This window comes from Ischnura elegans, chromosome 9 (assembly GCF_921293095.1).
Source record: "Ischnura elegans chromosome 9, ioIscEleg1.1, whole genome shotgun sequence".
In the NCBI taxonomy this organism is placed as follows: Eukaryota; Metazoa; Arthropoda; class Insecta; order Odonata; family Coenagrionidae; genus Ischnura; species Ischnura elegans.
The window spans coordinates 31,173,342-31,191,357 of NC_060254.1; the positions used below are offsets into that span (position 1 = coordinate 31,173,342).

The following is an 18,016-nucleotide window of genomic DNA, read 5'->3' on the forward strand; positions in this document are numbered from 1 at the left end:
GTTCTCTTCCAAAGGTTTCATTTTTTATATAGGTATTTGTTTCCCAGAGGAGGAAATAATGGGAATTTAGGTTGATTCCTAATTCTGAACCTATACTGTAGTATTGGTTCGTTGGCTGCCGGTTTTCTTTTCAGAAATTATCTGCATAGGTCGTAAGCCATACTAGCCTGCTCTCTGGAGATATGAATAAAGTTATGTAAGCAAAATACGACTCTAAAGATGTTTATAGTAAAATGTTTGTTTAATATTTCTTCTGCTGAAAATAACGGATTTGTGATCCATTCCAATTTGGTAATGTGACGTTTACTGATTCGAACTGCCTACACTGACCATAATGCCTAGGAATATATGCTAGCATAGGTTAGATTCGCTGAGGAAAATTATTTACCTCGATTGGTATAAGCATGTTTTAGTGCGAATTCCAACGTTGACGTCCATGTGAAACGAGGCAATTTTGAATGTTATGTGGTCAAGCAATACTTAAGAATATTTGGAAATTTAACATCAGTGGCATAACCTTAGTCTTAAATCATCATCGAAACCAGAAGCTTGCTCTTTGTCACCATAAAAATTTCCCTATCTGTATATTTTACTTTGTTGTATCTTTACATTTGTTAATGATTTCAATTATTATAATACTACGACATGATACCGATTGCTATTGCTTAAGCTGTTTAAAACAACGTTCCAACCGGATGTAATTATCAGAGAACAAAAAACTATATTTTAATTATTTTTATTAACAAACACGATGATTTTTATGTATTTATTTGAATGTAATTATCAGAGAACAAAAAATTATATTTTTATTGACAAACACGATGATTTTTGGCAGGGTTATAATTTCTACAATTTATGTTCTTTTTTGTCACGTATGTTATGTATATTTTAAGTATTTTTTGTGCACACGTCAGAAATATCATCAATTCCAAAGTTGGACTATTTCGCGAAAGCAACTACAATATGTTTATTGGCATGTGGTTTTAAATCAATGTGCAAATAAATAAGGAATATGTGTTACTATTATAAAAATATTATTATTAATCACCGTTATTCATATGATTCTTCAAATGTAAAATACAGTTTTTCTCTCTTCCGTCAATCCTCTCTCTTCCTTCCTTTAATGCCATCTCGGCATCTCCTTCAAGCGACCCTTCCCCTCACTTAGTTCTCGAGTCCTGCGCCTCCGTCCCTCATTTGTCCCCATTCTTCTCTCGCCCCTCGTCCTTCACCTGCCCTCCACACCTCTCCAATCCCCTCCCTCCCACTCCAACATTTTACTCTCATTTTCCTTTCCGCCCTCTACCAGAACTCCTCCCTCAAGCTTTATTTTCGTCTCTGCAGTATCAGGATTTGTCGTATTATAGTTGAATGAGTGCGTTGATGGATGGATAGATGATATTTGGTGCAGGAGATCGACAGCTTTGGTCATTTGCACCGTGAGGGATGGGTGTGGAAGGAAGAGTGGAGGGAAACCCGGAGTCAGCCTGCCTGCTTAGAGCAGTTAGCCTGCTCTGAGCGAAAGGCGCCAAGGGAACCTCGGCTTAGCGTCCCATCCGACGGTCTGAGTGCTGTAATTTAGGTGCCTTCCACAAAGCGCTCTTCGACTGTCTCTGAAAAATCTCCGCCGCCGCCGGAATTTGAACTCGTATTTTTCATATATTTTGGTGATGACGTACTACTTTTTTAAACTATACTTATTCATCCATGACTTATGACATGATATTCAAAATTTTATCTAGTAAAAGTTTCAATTAGATTTTTTACAATTTCAATATTTACGAATTTTCATTTCCTCTAGCTTTTATTTACTTCTCCTCAGTGGCGGATACATATGGGAGGCGCGCACCCCCTTTGCGGGCCCGCCTTCATTGCCTAAAATTGCAGGTCCACAGTTAATAACTCTTTTTTATCGTTAGATGGTATTGTATAGTATAAGTGTATAATCAGTTTAAATAAAAATTTTTCAAAATTTGCGTAGGACTGGATTATTTTTCATTGCGATAAATGTAAAGGCAGCTCAAGATATCTTTTGTGCCCCCCCTTGATTTTTTCCTGTATCCGCTACTGCTTCTCCGCTGTATTTTTCATATCAAGTGATGGTGACCTGTTAACATACTTGTCTAATGGTGCTTAAGTTCACACTAATGCAAAATGTTAGACGTCAAAGTTCCAGTTTATTTTCGCTTTTGCGATATTTTTTATTTACATACTTATTATTTTACTCATGGCATGCTACATAAAGAAAGACGACTTTGCCAATATTTTTATTGAATATTTCTGTGTAGATGCAGCAATTTTTCGTCCTTCTGAAGTTAAATTTCCGTCTCCTCCTTTATTTTTTCATGCTAAAATGGTTGACGTGGTCATTACATATTATCAACTATTTTTTTACTATTATATACTACATAAACGGGTAGATGACTCCTGCAATGTTTTGATAGTGTACATTTTGGTGAAGGCATTACAATAATCCGTTTCTTCAAGTTTTATTCTCTCTACATTTTTTTCGTTTTCTATGATGGATGGCATATTTCTTGTTTCAAGATTTGTCGGTTTATAGACGCCATGACTAGCCTAATGTTACGTTCCCGGATGTATGTTTGCAAAAAAATTAACTTTGCAACCGTCGTTGAATATTTGATTTGAAACACTCGCGTATATTATTCTAGTTAACATTGTGCCTCTCGTATAACTTAACTGTATTGAGGTTCGATGTGGGCAATCATCGACGGTTTAAAGAAATATTACAAGGAACTCTAACTTATTACTCTTCTACACATTTATTCGTACTGAGTTGAAAATCCTTCATTGTTCAAAAAATAAGCGTCCTGAAGTGTACTTTATGTAAGGGTACTTATAAAGGGTTTAATAACTTAAAACCCCTTTTAACTTTCCTTTCCCCTCAAAGAGTCGATTTCCAACTACGCTACTCTCTTAGGCTATTCTCTGCGCAAACTGGAATCAGTGCTAATGTTTTGATGTTCAGTGGCTCGTGATAAACTATTCCACTAATGCTATTAGGCCTTAAGCTTGAATTGAGGGCTCTTTGCACGAAAAACACCGCACAAAAGACAGATTGGATGTACAACTAGCCTCTCTGAATTTTTCACGCTGGACTGATCACAACTGCCTCATCATAGGTGTTTGCTCTCGCTGGAATTCTCTCGCCTGGCTTTCCTTCAGGTCCATCATACTCTATTAATCTATTAATACTGCAAAAGCCATCGGATCCATTTGGCCTTTTTTACGTTTTCTAAACCTATAATTTTAGTCATATAACTCATATTTTCGTATTATTTTCTGACTTTCATGTATTTGGAAAATAACGCTATGACATAATTCCCAGCTCGTATAATTTAATTTTTTGTTGGAAAAAGGTATTTTACATGAAAGTCAGTCCAGTCATTTCCGTCGTAACCATGTATGACTCCGTTGAAGCTATTGAATGTGTATCTCAGTATTTTTCATAATTCATATCTTTGTGTCAAAAATTAATGATTCAGAAATAATTAGTAGTAATAGATAGAATACACGGCATAGTACTGAGTTGACCAAAATATCTTCAGAATAGCGCCTAGATTGTGACATTTTTTTGAACTTATCAGCGGGAATAAGCCAAGAAGGCGCGAAGGTAATATGTATTTGCAATATTTTTTTAAAATTAGATATCGCAACGTATTCATTGTAATTTGATAACTTCTTTTCTCATCATTATTTCATTTCAATTTTACTTAAGTTTTGTAATTGAATTCTTTTTAAACTGCATTGCAGTCTTTTTCAACAAATTATAAGGATTCATATGGTTTTAGGAATATGAGAAATATTTTCTGGCTTCAGTGTGTGGAAGGATTGTACGTTAATTATGAAATCTAAACCGGGAATAGACCACTTTTATTTACGAAAAAACGGATATGTTTTTGTATTAAAAAAGTACGCACTTCACCATTATTTTTTCATCATGAACTTTGATATGGTATTATTTGCTCATTAAAATTTCTATTATCAACAAAATTAACAAAGGATTCAAATTGGATTTCATGGATGTTACAGTGTTGAACTTGACTGTCTCTCTGAGCGGAAGTTATTTCCATTCCTTGACGCCAATATATATATATACGTTACTACCCTTTTTCTGTTCCGTAAATATCCATCGTGCAGTCGCGCTTGACGAGTTGGTCATTCCGCTGCGTGTGTTTCTCGTTATGCATGCATCGACACGCAAATTGATACGGATTCCGGTCACGTATCATACTATTCAATCTCTCCGGTCCGTCGGTCGCATGAGTGAGTGAGGCAACTTAGCCATGCGTATGAGCGGAAGGTTGTCCATTTATAAGTGAAGCTTCCAATCCTTCTGGACGTTTGAATTGAGAGTGGTTTTCAACCACTTTATTCTTCATCTTTCCTATTTCTATCGAAAAATTGGAATGAAAAATATCGGGCACTTACGCTGTCAGTTCGAAAATGTTTTTTTCCATGAATTATGTCTAAATTTAACTTCGATTGGATTGTCAAATTTTTCCACTCAATTTGTGATATTCATGGTCATTTTTCCACGATTTATTCTTCTTTACTTTAGTTATCTTTGATGCCAAGTGGGCAATACTGTGGAAAAAATAAGTTGAACAGAATCATAGTCTTGATCATTAATGGCTAAGTTACTTTTTTCTCTACTGGTATTTTATTCTGAAATATACTATTCATCTTGCATTTCAACCTGTTGGAGTTTTTACTTTTTCACGTGATCAGCTTATACTCCGCTCCACTACATTGATCACAATGTGTGTCCGTATGTATGTAGACCAAAAACGTTCTGTGAACTCATACTCCAGCAAAAAGGTTTGCACCGAGAGGATCAATAGATTAGAGTAGTTTACTTGGTCACGTAGCAAGATTGTCATGTTTCCCCATTGAGAGTGTCAAGAGGTGTGCCTATCCGGTAGGATATCCAATCGAATAAGTTAAATGACGTAACGTAACAAATGGTAACGAGAAAACGACGCATAAGACGCGTTGGATGCAACCGAAAGTAGCACTACGGAGTTTGTGGGCATGAAATGCAAGTATGTACTAAAGTCTGTTATAATCCGTGCAGCCGTATGGAAACGCATTTCGGACAGACAAACAGGCATCCTCTTTTATATATATATGGATCTACGTTAAACTTTCTTAAAATAAATTCTCATTCTTTTCAATCTTTTTCTCCTCCTTGTACCGATTATTTCCATTTCTCTTCAACTAATCCAAATATTTGTGTTACATGACTCCCAAATTGACCGGTCTACTACCTACTGTCTCTTTTTTCTGTGTTTCCTACAGTTTCTCGTTCTTTGGATTCATCTCATCCCATTCGTGTTCTGTTTGTGTTGTCTCTCTTTTCCTTTTCTTTGTTTCATTGCTTTCCCTGCCTACATTTATGAACTCTCGTCTCTCCTTGTCTTCTATACCTTTATGTATCTCTAAAGTGATTCTCCTCCGTGTTCGTATCCTATTTCTCTTTATTCCAATTTTTATACATATATCCTAAATCTTTTAAAGACTCGTTGCTTTCCTATCTCATTTAAAGACATCTCCAAAACACCTTATTTTTAACCGTTTTGTAATTTTTTTAATGTAATAAACTCATATTTTTCTGATTTAAACTCATGAGCAATAATTATTTTTGCTCATGAGTTTAATTGTTGCTCATGCCAATTTTTTGTTCTTCGCTCCTTTTATACTGATTTATTATCTTTTTAATGCAATTTTTCAGCTTGTTTAAAACTTATTTTTGAATTTACTATAAGCCAAAAGCTAATGTAACTAATTTTTATTTTAAAATTTCAATGCAATTATTCTTTATAAGTTACTCGATGGAAATTTTACGTTTTTGATTGTCAATTAACGTTGCAGCAACGCAACTAGCTTTTTTTTCGTTTATTTGACTTATTTTATCATAATGGACACGGGTTTCTACTGTTTATCGTCTCAGATACTCACATTAAAATTCATGTGAATTAATTTTCACAATTTTAGGCACATTTAAATGATTTTTAACTCATTGCCTTCGAATTTAAGACTAAACACGGTGGTAGCGTTACGGAGTAACCCTCAATGCACAAATTGTGCGAAAATTCCATAGAGAAAAAAAAATCTTTCGCCTTGACCGGGATTCGAACATGGATTCCCCGATATCCGGTCGAGTATTTTAGCCATTTCCATTGAGGGGGTTGACCTCTAGGCAGCTTAACTGGCTATAGCACATGACCGGAAATCGGGAGATCTGCATTTGAATCCCGGTCAAGGGGAAAAATTTTTCTCAGTGGAATGTTCGCATTATCTCCTGTTCAAATCTGCAGATGAAGAAAAAGTTTAAGTAAAAACCATTTTTAATTCGTTTGTTTGAGTTATCTTAATCAAAACTGCCATGGATGATGGTTTAAGTTTACCCAAAAAGTACACTTGTCAAGCTTCCATTGCGGAAAATCGACTAAAACGAAAATTCGATCAGCGTTTTCCGATCTATTCCAATATGAAAACCCTGAATTTGATATCTTTTGCGCTGTGCTATTGATCCGTCAAATTCGTGAGCCCACCCGATATTTGTTTTATTCACGGATGGAGACCGCTTGCATTTTCCGGTGGGACGAAATGCAGTGCATTTTCAATTGAGCGAAACATTGCGGCTTCGGTCGCGGAGGAATAAATTTGTTTTTTTTATAGAAATTCTCTTGGGACACCAATCGCACTCTTCTCCGAGCGATTTGGTTTGTAAATTCCCTTTCTCACCGCGGATGAAAATTTTTCGTTTCAATGTTCCAGAGTTTACAATATAAGTTGTTGGCTATTTCTATGCAAACTAATCGCTGTTGGAGGGTAGTTAAAATTAATAGGATAAAAAATGCGGTTGTCCTACGTGAGTTATCTCTGCTTGGATCGTGTTTGTAAAAAACTGTTGAATATTCCGGAAATGTAAGGTAGTTATTACGACGTGAAACATTTCAATCAATTTTTTTTTTTGCTTTTCCTCTGCTATTAAATTTATTTTGCATTGTTATTCTGTCATGATCTCTGTTTTTTCTTCCCATGAGTCTATCTCATGCATGTTTTCTTCTCCAAATGATATACGCCTGTGTACTTTCCGAGTAATGTCCCCGGTGAATTTGCACTTTCGAGGAAAGTTAGTATACAAATTTGAATGGATTTCTTTCTATTCACAGGGAAACTTGAAATTTTGATATCTTGAGGCATTAAAGAGTATATTTATAGCTGGTCAGTTCAAAAATAAAGATCTAAATTACGTTTTTGAAGACAAAAATCTCCGATAACCATCGACGTACTCAGATGAAAGCGAAACAGAAAATACAAATTTTCAGTTTAATTTTCATTGTTAATTATATCTGAATGATATTTTTGCTTTTATCGATTTGCGATATTCTGATCTTTATTATTTCATTAGTTATTACCCATCAAACTCAAATCAATCTTTGAGAGGCTGGACGCATTGACTTCATTGTTCACTAGCAGACTATCCGGCGTTGCTAGAGAAGGATAGTACCCAGAGAAGTGGGAAACATGAAACTTGGAATTCATGGTCGAATGGCCGGATTTTTATGTTTTCTCTTTGAGCGTGTCAAGAGGTGTGCCTACCCGGTAGGATGTCCAACCGCAGGAGTAGTATGACGTGACGTAATAAACGGTAATAAAAAAACGACGCAAAGGACGCAACCGAAAGCAGCAATACGGGATTTGATGAAATGAGATCGACTTATCTACTAAATTTGGTCGCAATCCGTGCAGCCGTACGGAAACTAATTGCGCATTTGTGACAGACAAATAGGCATCCTCTTTAATAGATACATTTTTTTATTTATATGTGTCTGAGTGTTTTTAATGGGCCTCGTTTTTAGATGTGAGCAATATTATTTTGTTTAAATGTTATGGGCATAGCTAAACAAACTTCAAAATTAACTCTTTAATAGCCTTCTTCATTCATTTTTGCCTACACATTCCAGTCATTCCAAGAATTATTCTATGTACTTTCAAGTTGGTGGATGTGAATTCATCAAAAATTGAACTTTGGGGAGTGAACGATGACTCATTGTTAAGCTCAAATTTGTAATTGTAATATTAGTTGTACGTAGAAATTTTATGATTATATTTGCAATTATTTAATTCAGTGATAGCATTAGAATCATCACTGTTGTTGCCTGTTTTATGAATAAATATAATAATATGTGTTTCTGTTCTTTCTAATTCCAGATCCAGAAAAACGCATCCAGGGCCAGTGGTTCATCTTAGTGATAATCCAGTTGATGCAAGCAAAGTAAGTCATCTAACTATATTTTTGAGTGCTTAAAAACATTAAAACCATTTCATAAACACATATGAATGAAAATTATTTGTTTCTTTTGGTGTTAACCATCATGCTTGCAAATGTTGTACAATTCGTTGTGAGGATGTCAGTCAATTTGATACAATTAGTGAAGATGATTTTGAATTTTCATTTAAATCCAAAACATAATTAACTTATGAATGAATGGGGTGTGTTATTTGATATTCTCTGAACCCTTACGTTGCTTATTAATATCAATTGATGTCATCCATGATGGCATAACTTTGTCTTTAAAATAAGGTATCCAAAAAAAGATCTCACTGCTTTCCCAGTGAATCAAATGCGTGGACTTTTCACCAGTATCCCTTGAGGTGAATAACTCCACCTTTGTCCTAACATCCTCTGCGGCAAAGATGGATTCACTTACCTGGAGTAGAGACAAGAAAATTTCAAACAAAAGATTTCAAAGTAAAAATAATTTGTTTCCTTCACGTGCTTGTGAATATACTTCATTAAATGTTATAAATTACAATTCTGGCTATTATAATGGAAAATAAGTGAGAAAATTTTATTAAAATCATATTTTTCATGAATTTGAATGAATAATCTTTTCAAATATTTCATTACCAGTGACTCTTCGTTGAATTTTAATTCTTTTATCTCTTAATCTTGATGTTTCTTTACTTGCGCTCAGCTTCTCATCGGTTTCGAGTGTGGGCAAATAGTTCTTTGGGACTTGAGGGGGCGCGTGGCGGAGATGCGCTGGCAAGGACCTGAGCCTCTGCGCTCAGCATCGTGGCACCATGAAGGAAAGCAGTTCATGAGCTCGCACGGAGATGGCTCCCTGGCCACGTGGACGGCTAGAGTGTCTTATGCTAGGCCTGCGTCACATATATACCCTCACGGTGAGTATCATTTTATTTTCCCGTGTAAGACAAGAAGCAGCAAATTTTCCATGAATCGTAATTACGTATCCAATACCTCAATGTGTATTTTCATAACTGTAATGGAAGGGGGGGGGAAGGGTGGATAAGATAATGCTTAGAGAGTAAGGCATTGGTTCAAATCCCAGTCCAATCCTTTGAGAATCACTGAAAAAAATTCTCACCATACGAGGCAGTCCATGGAAAGGAACTAGTATCTCTAACCTGAATATGTGGAAATTCACTCGTTCAGGTGTGAGGCCTGCACCTTTATCTGTGATGAACTCACACAGACACCTAATAATACATTGTATGCTGCTTAAAATACTCCCTCAAAATTTATGTCTGGATTCTCCTCCAATTTTGCAGCATTGCTAAGATAAGTCAGTGAATAAATTTATTTTAGGTTGCTCTCAAGTGAGAATTTTTCTAAATAGTAATCGTAAAATTTATTGCATTAAGGCTTAAATCTATTATTAATTTTCTAATGATTAATTTCCTCTAATACCTAAAGCAAAAACAAACAAAGATGGGAAGCTGGAGCCGTGTAAACCAATTCAAAAGATGGAATGGAAATCTTCGAGAATGGGGTAAGATTTTCAGTGTCATTTGTTCATAAATATGTGGTTTATTTTGAATATTCTGTTAATGTTTGCCATAACATGTTTTTTATTTTGAATCTATATTCATTTATGCTATTAATCTTTACAGGGAGCCGTATATAATATTTTCTGGAGGCCTAACATATGATAAAGCAGGCAGGACTCCTAGTATCACTGTTATTCATGGAAAGACCACCACAGTCTTAGAAATGGAGCATAATGTTGTGGATTTTATAACTCTTTGTGAAAGTCCATGGCCTAGTGGTAAGATTACCTAATATTCATCCATCTTTTTCTTTCTATTAAGTAGTGATTATTTTGTCTTATCATTTATTTCAAACAGCCATTTACAGCCTTGTTATTATTTTATGATACATATTGTCAATCATTAACTGAAAAAATCACAATAGTTTTAGCTATAGTTTACTGTGAGCCATTGTTTGTTTAATTTCTCTGTTTTTCCTTTATTTCTTGTAAAGAGTAATGTTAGGGATTTTTTGTGGGCAAATCCAAGTTTAAATAATCATTCACCGGAATCAGCTCTTAATTATCAGGTTATACATTTAGATTGATTAGTTGCTAATTTAAACCATGATATCGCAACATTTTTGTAAGATATTGAGATTAAATATTCAAAAAAATAATCCACTTTGTCGAACTAATATGTACTTACAAATGTTAGCAACATAAATTCATTTGTTTTTCCTTTTATTTCTTTTCAGATTTTCAAGATCCTCATGCAATTGTCGTGCTACTTCACAATGATGTTGTTGTGATAGATTTACTAACTCCTGGATATCCCTGCTTTCAAAATCCTTACCCCATGGATGTCCACGAGGCAGCAGTAACGTGCTGCTCCTACCTAGCTGACTGCCCTTCTGACCTCATCCCTGCTTTTTATTCCGTTGGTGCTCGGTCCACTCAGAAGAGAACTGGGTTCAGCGAGCGAGAATGGCCCATCTGTGGAGGATTATGGAGTCCTGCCTCATGCTCTTATAATGAAATAATTCTTACTGGGTAAGCAATTGTTAATTCTGGAGTTTGAAGGTTTATGTGTATCTTCTTCTGTGATACCCAAAAAATCGCCTTTATTTTCCATTCTTTCAACCTCTAGCAATATTGTAGGGATCTAAGCCTTAAACAATTCACTCCCATTCTTTATCCTAAGGCCTTTATTGTCTTCTAAAATTCAATGGATACAGTGTGAGAATAACAGTTTCATAGTAGGCCGGGGACTGAGACAGACTGAGATAGACTGAGACGGACTTAGACTGATTGGCTTGGCCATGCAAGAACACAAACAACCACTACACAACAGTGCTTCCAAATACATGAAGTGGGTTCTTAGTGGGGCTGTGCGAGACTCTCAACCACCTGGGAGTCTCGACGGTCGAGACGAGAATTTTGTTTCTCGGCATTGTCGGGACGAGACTCTTGGTGCGGCGAGAGTCTCGCCTGGATCGAGAGAGTCTCGACAAGAATCGAGAAGTCTCCCCCTTTGAAATTTCTCGACACCTGTCGAGACTCCCAGCTCCTCGAAAAAAAATAAAACTATTTCTATTTTAGACATTGAAAATAATTTAACAAAAAGATTAAGACATGTTATGTATTTCCAAAACCAAAAATAGTTGCAATATAAGATCGACGTTGACAATTTAAGCATATTTTATTATTTAACTAACCAGAATTGACAGGTAACTATGAACCTTAGTTACCATAAATAAACATTTCAAAAATAATTATATAAAATTCTATAGGGCTAGACTATGGTCTCTTCTTTTTTGTTAATTTACAAGTGAATGTTTCTTTTTTATTATATTACTATAATAAGAAACATTGAAGTAACCCTTTAGCATGCCTATGTTTCAAAATTATATGCTCAATTTCATTTTAAGCCCTAATAATGGTTTTTAAATAAACGGAAACGTTGGCAACATTTATATTTCAGTTTAAAGACCTACACTCCAAGATTCAAATTTTATATTAAATATTGAGGTCAAGAAAAGGAAATAATTTTTTTTCAAATCTCTCGTTGGGAACTCTATTAGCATCATGCACACTTTTTAAAAATTGGATGCAGAGGGTAAATCATTATATAAAATATTTTTATAATGTGAATAAATCCATAAAAGTCGTAAGGGATACCTAAGTAAACTCTATCATGGACTGATTGTGGTATTCATCGTAATCTCTCGCCTTGCCCGGGAGTCTCACTGGTGCTGAGAAATCTTGAAGGGGCGAGACTTCTCGACTCTCATCAAGACTCTCGACCCAGGCAAGACTCTCGCAGCACCGAGAGTCTCGTCCCCACAATGTCGAGAAATGTAATTCTCGTCTCGACCACCGAGACGAGACTCTAGCACAGCACTAGTTCTTAGGCACTCATAACCTATTTACAACACAACAAATATAAATTCTGACTAGTACTTTTGAATTGCAGGGGAAGTTTCTTTCTTGCCAGACCAATTTTGTTGGCCATGAAATGATGGAATAATAACATCTAGGAAAGTGTGGAAAGTTAGGCCTCCATTTTGTCATTATTCTGGATGTTTGTCAGCCTGGCCTTAAGAAACCCTTAAGAATAGGCCAACCTGCTTTCTTATGAGTGCCTTCCTTATTTTTTCCTTTCACCTTATCTCAATGACTTACAATGTGCTGGCTGGGTAGTGCTTGTGAATAGTTCCCACCTGAAATAGGCTTTGAATGCTCTTTTGATTCCTTGATCCTTGAGCTGTGGTATATTATAGCTGGAAAACTGCAGGATTGTTACTATCTCTCGAGTTTAAAAAATCAGATGCTGGGCAGTGCTTTTTCTCCTAAATTTTTTATTAAAGAATTGGTTGTGACTGATTTCTAAGGCTTTAAGATTCATCATGAAACAAAGTTGAAACGTTGTAAAATATTAATACGTGTTGGTGAAATAACCAAGAATTGAAAATTATCTGAGTTATTCATAAGCTAACATTAACATTGGATGGATCTCATTGTAACTGGGGCTCATGAGTGCAAGCATCTCTGACTTGGTCTAGAAAAATTTAGGGAATTTTATTTGCTCTAATATAGCAAATGGTTAAAGGAAATAAGTGTAGGAAATAACAATTACTGTCCATGCAATGATAAATGATTAGAGTAATGGTAATACCCTCAATTGGAATGAGTGAAGTTGCAATTCAATTCATAAATTCAATGTCTGGCCAGAAAAATTAACTAAAATTTGATTGAAAATATGAAATATATTTTCATTATTGAGTTATTCATAAATTAATGTTGATACTGAATGTACATATGTATCTCAAAGTAACTGGGACTCATGAGTGCAAACATCTGTGAGTGGACCTAGAAAACTTAGAGAATTGAATTTGCTGTGATATAGCTAATGGTTATTATGAATAGTAATTGTAGAAAAATGACAACATGAAATGTCTATGCATATAAATAAATGATTAGATTAATGCTCTGAATGGGAATGTGTCCACTTACAAATCAATTCATATACATATTCAATTAAAATCAAATATGTCTGGCCAGAATAATTAACTAAAATTTAATAAAAAATTTTGCAATGTATTTTTGCATTCTCAACAATGATTTGACCCATGAGGGGAAGTTATTTTTCACCTCTTACTTATTTTATCATACACCTTTGGTCGTGCATAATTTAAACAATGTTATCACAAAGGACTGATGACGTTGAATGATCAAGGGCTTCAATTGCTGGACAACGTTATCATGAAACAATTTTTATGTGAAAATGTTAAATTAGGACTCACGCTATTTCAATAATTTCTGTTCCATGGACTACATCATGCACTAATACTGTATTTATCAGCAGTTTGATTTTTTTAGCAAGAAGTGTATATTAAATGATGGTATGGATCTATTCTCACAGGCATGCAGATGGTAGTATAAAATTTTGGGATGCATCAGCTGGAACTTTACAAGTTTTGTATAAATTGAAGACTGCAAAAGTGTTTGAGAAACCACGGCCTCGAAGTGTTGACAGTGGCGGAGGGGGCGGTGGAACAAGTGGGGTGAATGGGGAGGATGATCCATTTGCCATACAGCTCATATCTTTGTGTCCGGAGAGCAGACGACTGTGCGTTGCTGGCAGTGGTGGTCAAGTGATCCTGTTCAAATTTCGACGCCAGGAATCTGTGTCCGACACATGGGTAAAGTTTTGATGGTCATGATATTCAGTGCCAGATTTAGCACTAGGCGAGGAAAGCGGACGCTTTGGGGCCGGAGCCTTAAGGCCGTTTTACACGGTACACGGAATTGCGCAGTCTGACGTACGTGTGAAGGCGCAATCAAAATTGCGTCGTGTAAAGCGGTGAATTGCTAGAACACATGCGAGAATGCGTGGATGCGAGACGGCAAAATAGCCCCTGTTCTAATTTCGTTCATGCATTCGCGCAATTTCACGCCATTTTAGAAATTAATGCAGCTCTAACCTGCGCAATTCCGTGTACCGTGTAAAACGGCCTTTGAAGAGGGCCTCGAAGGATCAAGAAAAAATTGAATTGCTTTTGAAACATTAAAAAACATTACAGTGTAATATGTAAGATACAATGGATATGAAACCCTAGGGCGGGCTCGTGGGGTTACAACCTGGGCCGAGGTCTGAAGCTACAAGCTTATCATCTCTGCACCGCAGAAGGGGGAGGACAGAAAGGAGAGAGGAAGGAGGCGCCGCCGCGATAGGAGCCCGATGATGCCTCCTGGGAGTGGAAAGGGAAGGAAGGGAGGGGATGAGGAATCCTGCACCGTCACAGAGGCAGGCAGGTCCTACCATCAGCGAAACCAGGCATCAGCCATTGCTATTCTAACAACTTTGGAGAATCATTCTCTAAGGAAGAATGATCCAACTATCAAATCGTTAGATAATATATTAGATACAGTGTCTGATTAAAAATTTTTACTATAAGAAATCTGGGAACACAGGATGATGGGATGAGAGGGGAGAAGTTTGGGGGCATTGAAGGGCTGAAGGTTTGTTTAGGAGGACCTCTTTGCCTATCTTGCTTTGGGGCCTCAGGGTGCTAAATCTGGCACTGATGATATTCATATTCATGAGGACAATGGGCCAATGTCGTTTTGTTTCTCATGCATAGGATAAAGTGCACCCTATGCTGGGATTAAAGTGCTGTTTGGTTTCCCAAACTCTACCACTTTAAGAGCCTTGTATCAAAACATCTCAAGGGCTCTCTTTAAAGAAATCTCTTTTAATTTTCTTGAAATTCCATAAAGATTTTAAATTCGAGAAAAAATTGGGAAAGATCATTTTATTTTAACTCTTGAATTTTCCCTACACCTTCTACACGAATATTATTAATGTGAGAATGATAAAATTTTGATATGGTGATGAAATATTTTAGAAGTATATTTTTATTTTATTTGTTTAAGATATTTCACTTTAGATGAAAAAATATTTATCATATTGAAAATAAGAATCATAATGTTTGTTTAAGGTAAAAAAGTTTTTAAATGCAGGTTTAAGTACTGATTTTGTTGCATTTTTTTCAGGTTTTGGAAATTCCTATAACTTATGAGGTGTATGAGGAAGGAGCTGTTGGTGATTTTATCACTCCTGAGGGAGATTTTCCTACTCCTGCTAGACAAGCTGCTATATCAACATCAAGGCCTGAGTCGGCTGATGGGTCTGATTCAAAGAACAAAAAGGTAAATGAAGGTGGAACTAATATAAAATTTGTTATTACTAAGGTTCAATTTATCAGCTGGGAACAGTTTTGAAAAATATCCCCTGACTTGAATAATATCAGTGATAGCAAATATTTGAATGGGCAAGTCTTCCTGTGGTTTAAGGGAGCAGTTCTTGGGTTATTTTTAAAAGTTTTTATTACAATGTTTATTTCTTATTTATTTATTTATTCATTTCCAATGGATAGCATCATTTTTAAAAACTGATCAAATGAAGAAAGTAACAACAAAAAACAATGTATATAAACTAAATCTATAACAAGTAATTACTTCAAAAAATAAGTCTATAAAATCAAGTAACTCCATGCAAGTGCATGATGGTTTACATGAGATAAAAAATTTTGATGCTTGGATTACAATATTCCTGATTCTCAATGATTCATGAGTGTGGACAATTTCTTATGTATTTATATGCAGTTTTTTTACATTACTTAAGTTGATGTATTAATTAAAGGTGAAAATTTTTCACATTGACATAAAAATGTTACTGTTGGAAAGTCATAAAATTTAACTAAGTATTTTTATGGAGGCAATACATTTGTCTGCTATACCAGGTGGTTTAATTTGTGTATCGGCATCATACGACTTAAAAATTCCAAAGATGCATGCTAAAACATGTTTTTTTTATGATTAGGGTGGAGACTGTGGACTGAAAGTGAGGATGGGTCAACAGAAGAAGCCATCTGGGTTCCAGGCTCACCTTGTTTGCCTAACTCCATGGGTTGATGGACATCCCCCATCCCCTATTACTGCTCTTGCTATCAACTCTTCTTATGGGCTGTGAGGAAATATTTAATTGAGATTTTTAATTAATTATCGTTTTTTTTATATCTCCCTTCACATAACTAGAGAAAATTATTTACAAAATGTAATTGTACGTATAATATGTAGCGATTTTGACCATTAAAAGCACACATCCCATTTTTTCCCATAACCCAGAATCTGATCAAGGCTCTTATACTTCTTCTTTTTCTTGTAATAATTACATGCCAGTTGATAAGCTTTTCTCACAAACAGGAGGCTTTATGGCCAGTTTAAGTATTTTCTAATGCATACACCAACAACCCTTGTAGCTTGGTCCCACCTACGGCTCTAAATTTTCACTGTGTCAGAAGTATTCTTCTAAATAGGTTGGCCAACTCTGTATAGAAATAAGATGTCCAAAAGAACAAAATATTTTTCTGCATGCAGTGGAAGATTTTCAATCTAGCTGCTGTAGCATAAGGGTGAACCCATATTACTATCCCATGCTATGTTTCCTGGCCCACCTAATGCAGAGGTAGATTGACCAGGGGCGCAGCCAGGAATGAAGGCTAGGGGGGTTTTAGGCGCAACTAATACTTACGGGTGTGGGGGTATTGCATGCCCACCAGGGTAAGCAGGAGTTGCGGGGGCCCTCCTCCAGAAAATTTCTAAGAATAATGGTTCAAAATGGCGAGCTTTACGGCTTCCTGAGGGATATTTGATTAATCCATCCCCCCCCGCTGCGATTGACAGCCAAAGTAAGAGTGAATGGTCTCTTAGTAATTACTCCAAAGCAGTCCCTCTGATATGGACCTCCCCTAGTGACCTGAGTATTTTGCCTCCTCCTCTCAGTGACAATATTCACTTGACACTTTACTTTCAAATATTTCAACCATTCTTTAACCCTTAGACTGCGGAAACGTTTTTAAATGTTTTGTGCACTGACTGCTGAAAAATGTTTTTAAACATCTAACCATTGGTCTATTACCTACTTCAGTTTCCCAAATTTTTTATTGCTAACTGAGTAGAGTCAGAGATGGGCAAAATACATGTCAAATGTATTTTAGATACAAAATACAAATTACTTTTAAAATCTGTATTTCAAATACAAAATACAAATTACTTCTAAAAAATGTATTTTCGATACTAAATACAAATGTAATTTCAAGATACTCTATTAAAATACAAATTACATGCCTTCACCGAAGTTTTTACCTAATAAAAAATTTAAATTAATTCAAATATGAACTATTTTTAGAATGAGAGGCTCAGACATTCTTACAACGTATTTATAGGAAACTGGCAAATAGACCATTATCCATGGCAAAATGTCTTAAATAAAATGGAGAAAAATGTCTCCTGCACCTTTGGGAACAGTGTCAGATTCTACAAGTCCCCTACACAAATTACTCAATGCACAACTTCGTTTCGCAAACTACTCCACACGCGACTACGATTTGCAAGTATACAAGTGCCTACAGGTATTACAGAATTAAATTAAGGGGCAATTTATTGTCCCGTAGATGGCAGAGTAATACCGACTCATTCAGGATCCCTGCCATCTCATTGCACGCTCTTCCTAATTATGCACCAAAAAAATTACATGTATTTTGATTTTGAATGTATTTTAAAAATACTCTTTAGATGCATTTTCGTTACAAAATACTCTCAGAAAATGTATTTCCGATACAAATTACAAACTACAAAAGTAT

General features: G+C 35.7%; 1 protein-coding gene across 5 annotated transcripts in view; it reads left to right on the forward strand.

Moving 5' to 3' along the window:
* Positions 1 to 18,016, forward strand: part of LOC124165987 (syntaxin-binding protein 5) — a 598,839-nt gene that overhangs the window by 531,743 nt on the left and 49,080 nt on the right. For all 5 annotated transcript variants that reach the window (XM_046543552.1, XM_046543553.1, XM_046543554.1 and 2 more), the window contains exons 5-12: positions 8,245 to 8,308; positions 9,012 to 9,222; positions 9,755 to 9,830; positions 9,952 to 10,106; positions 10,565 to 10,859; positions 13,732 to 14,011; positions 15,366 to 15,521; positions 16,195 to 16,340. In XM_046543552.1, coding sequence (XP_046399508.1) covers positions 8,245 to 8,308; positions 9,012 to 9,222; positions 9,755 to 9,830; positions 9,952 to 10,106; positions 10,565 to 10,859; positions 13,732 to 14,011; positions 15,366 to 15,521; positions 16,195 to 16,340 — 1,383 coding nt within the window. The remainder of the gene's footprint in view (positions 1 to 8,244; positions 8,309 to 9,011; positions 9,223 to 9,754; positions 9,831 to 9,951; positions 10,107 to 10,564; positions 10,860 to 13,731; positions 14,012 to 15,365; positions 15,522 to 16,194; positions 16,341 to 18,016) is intronic.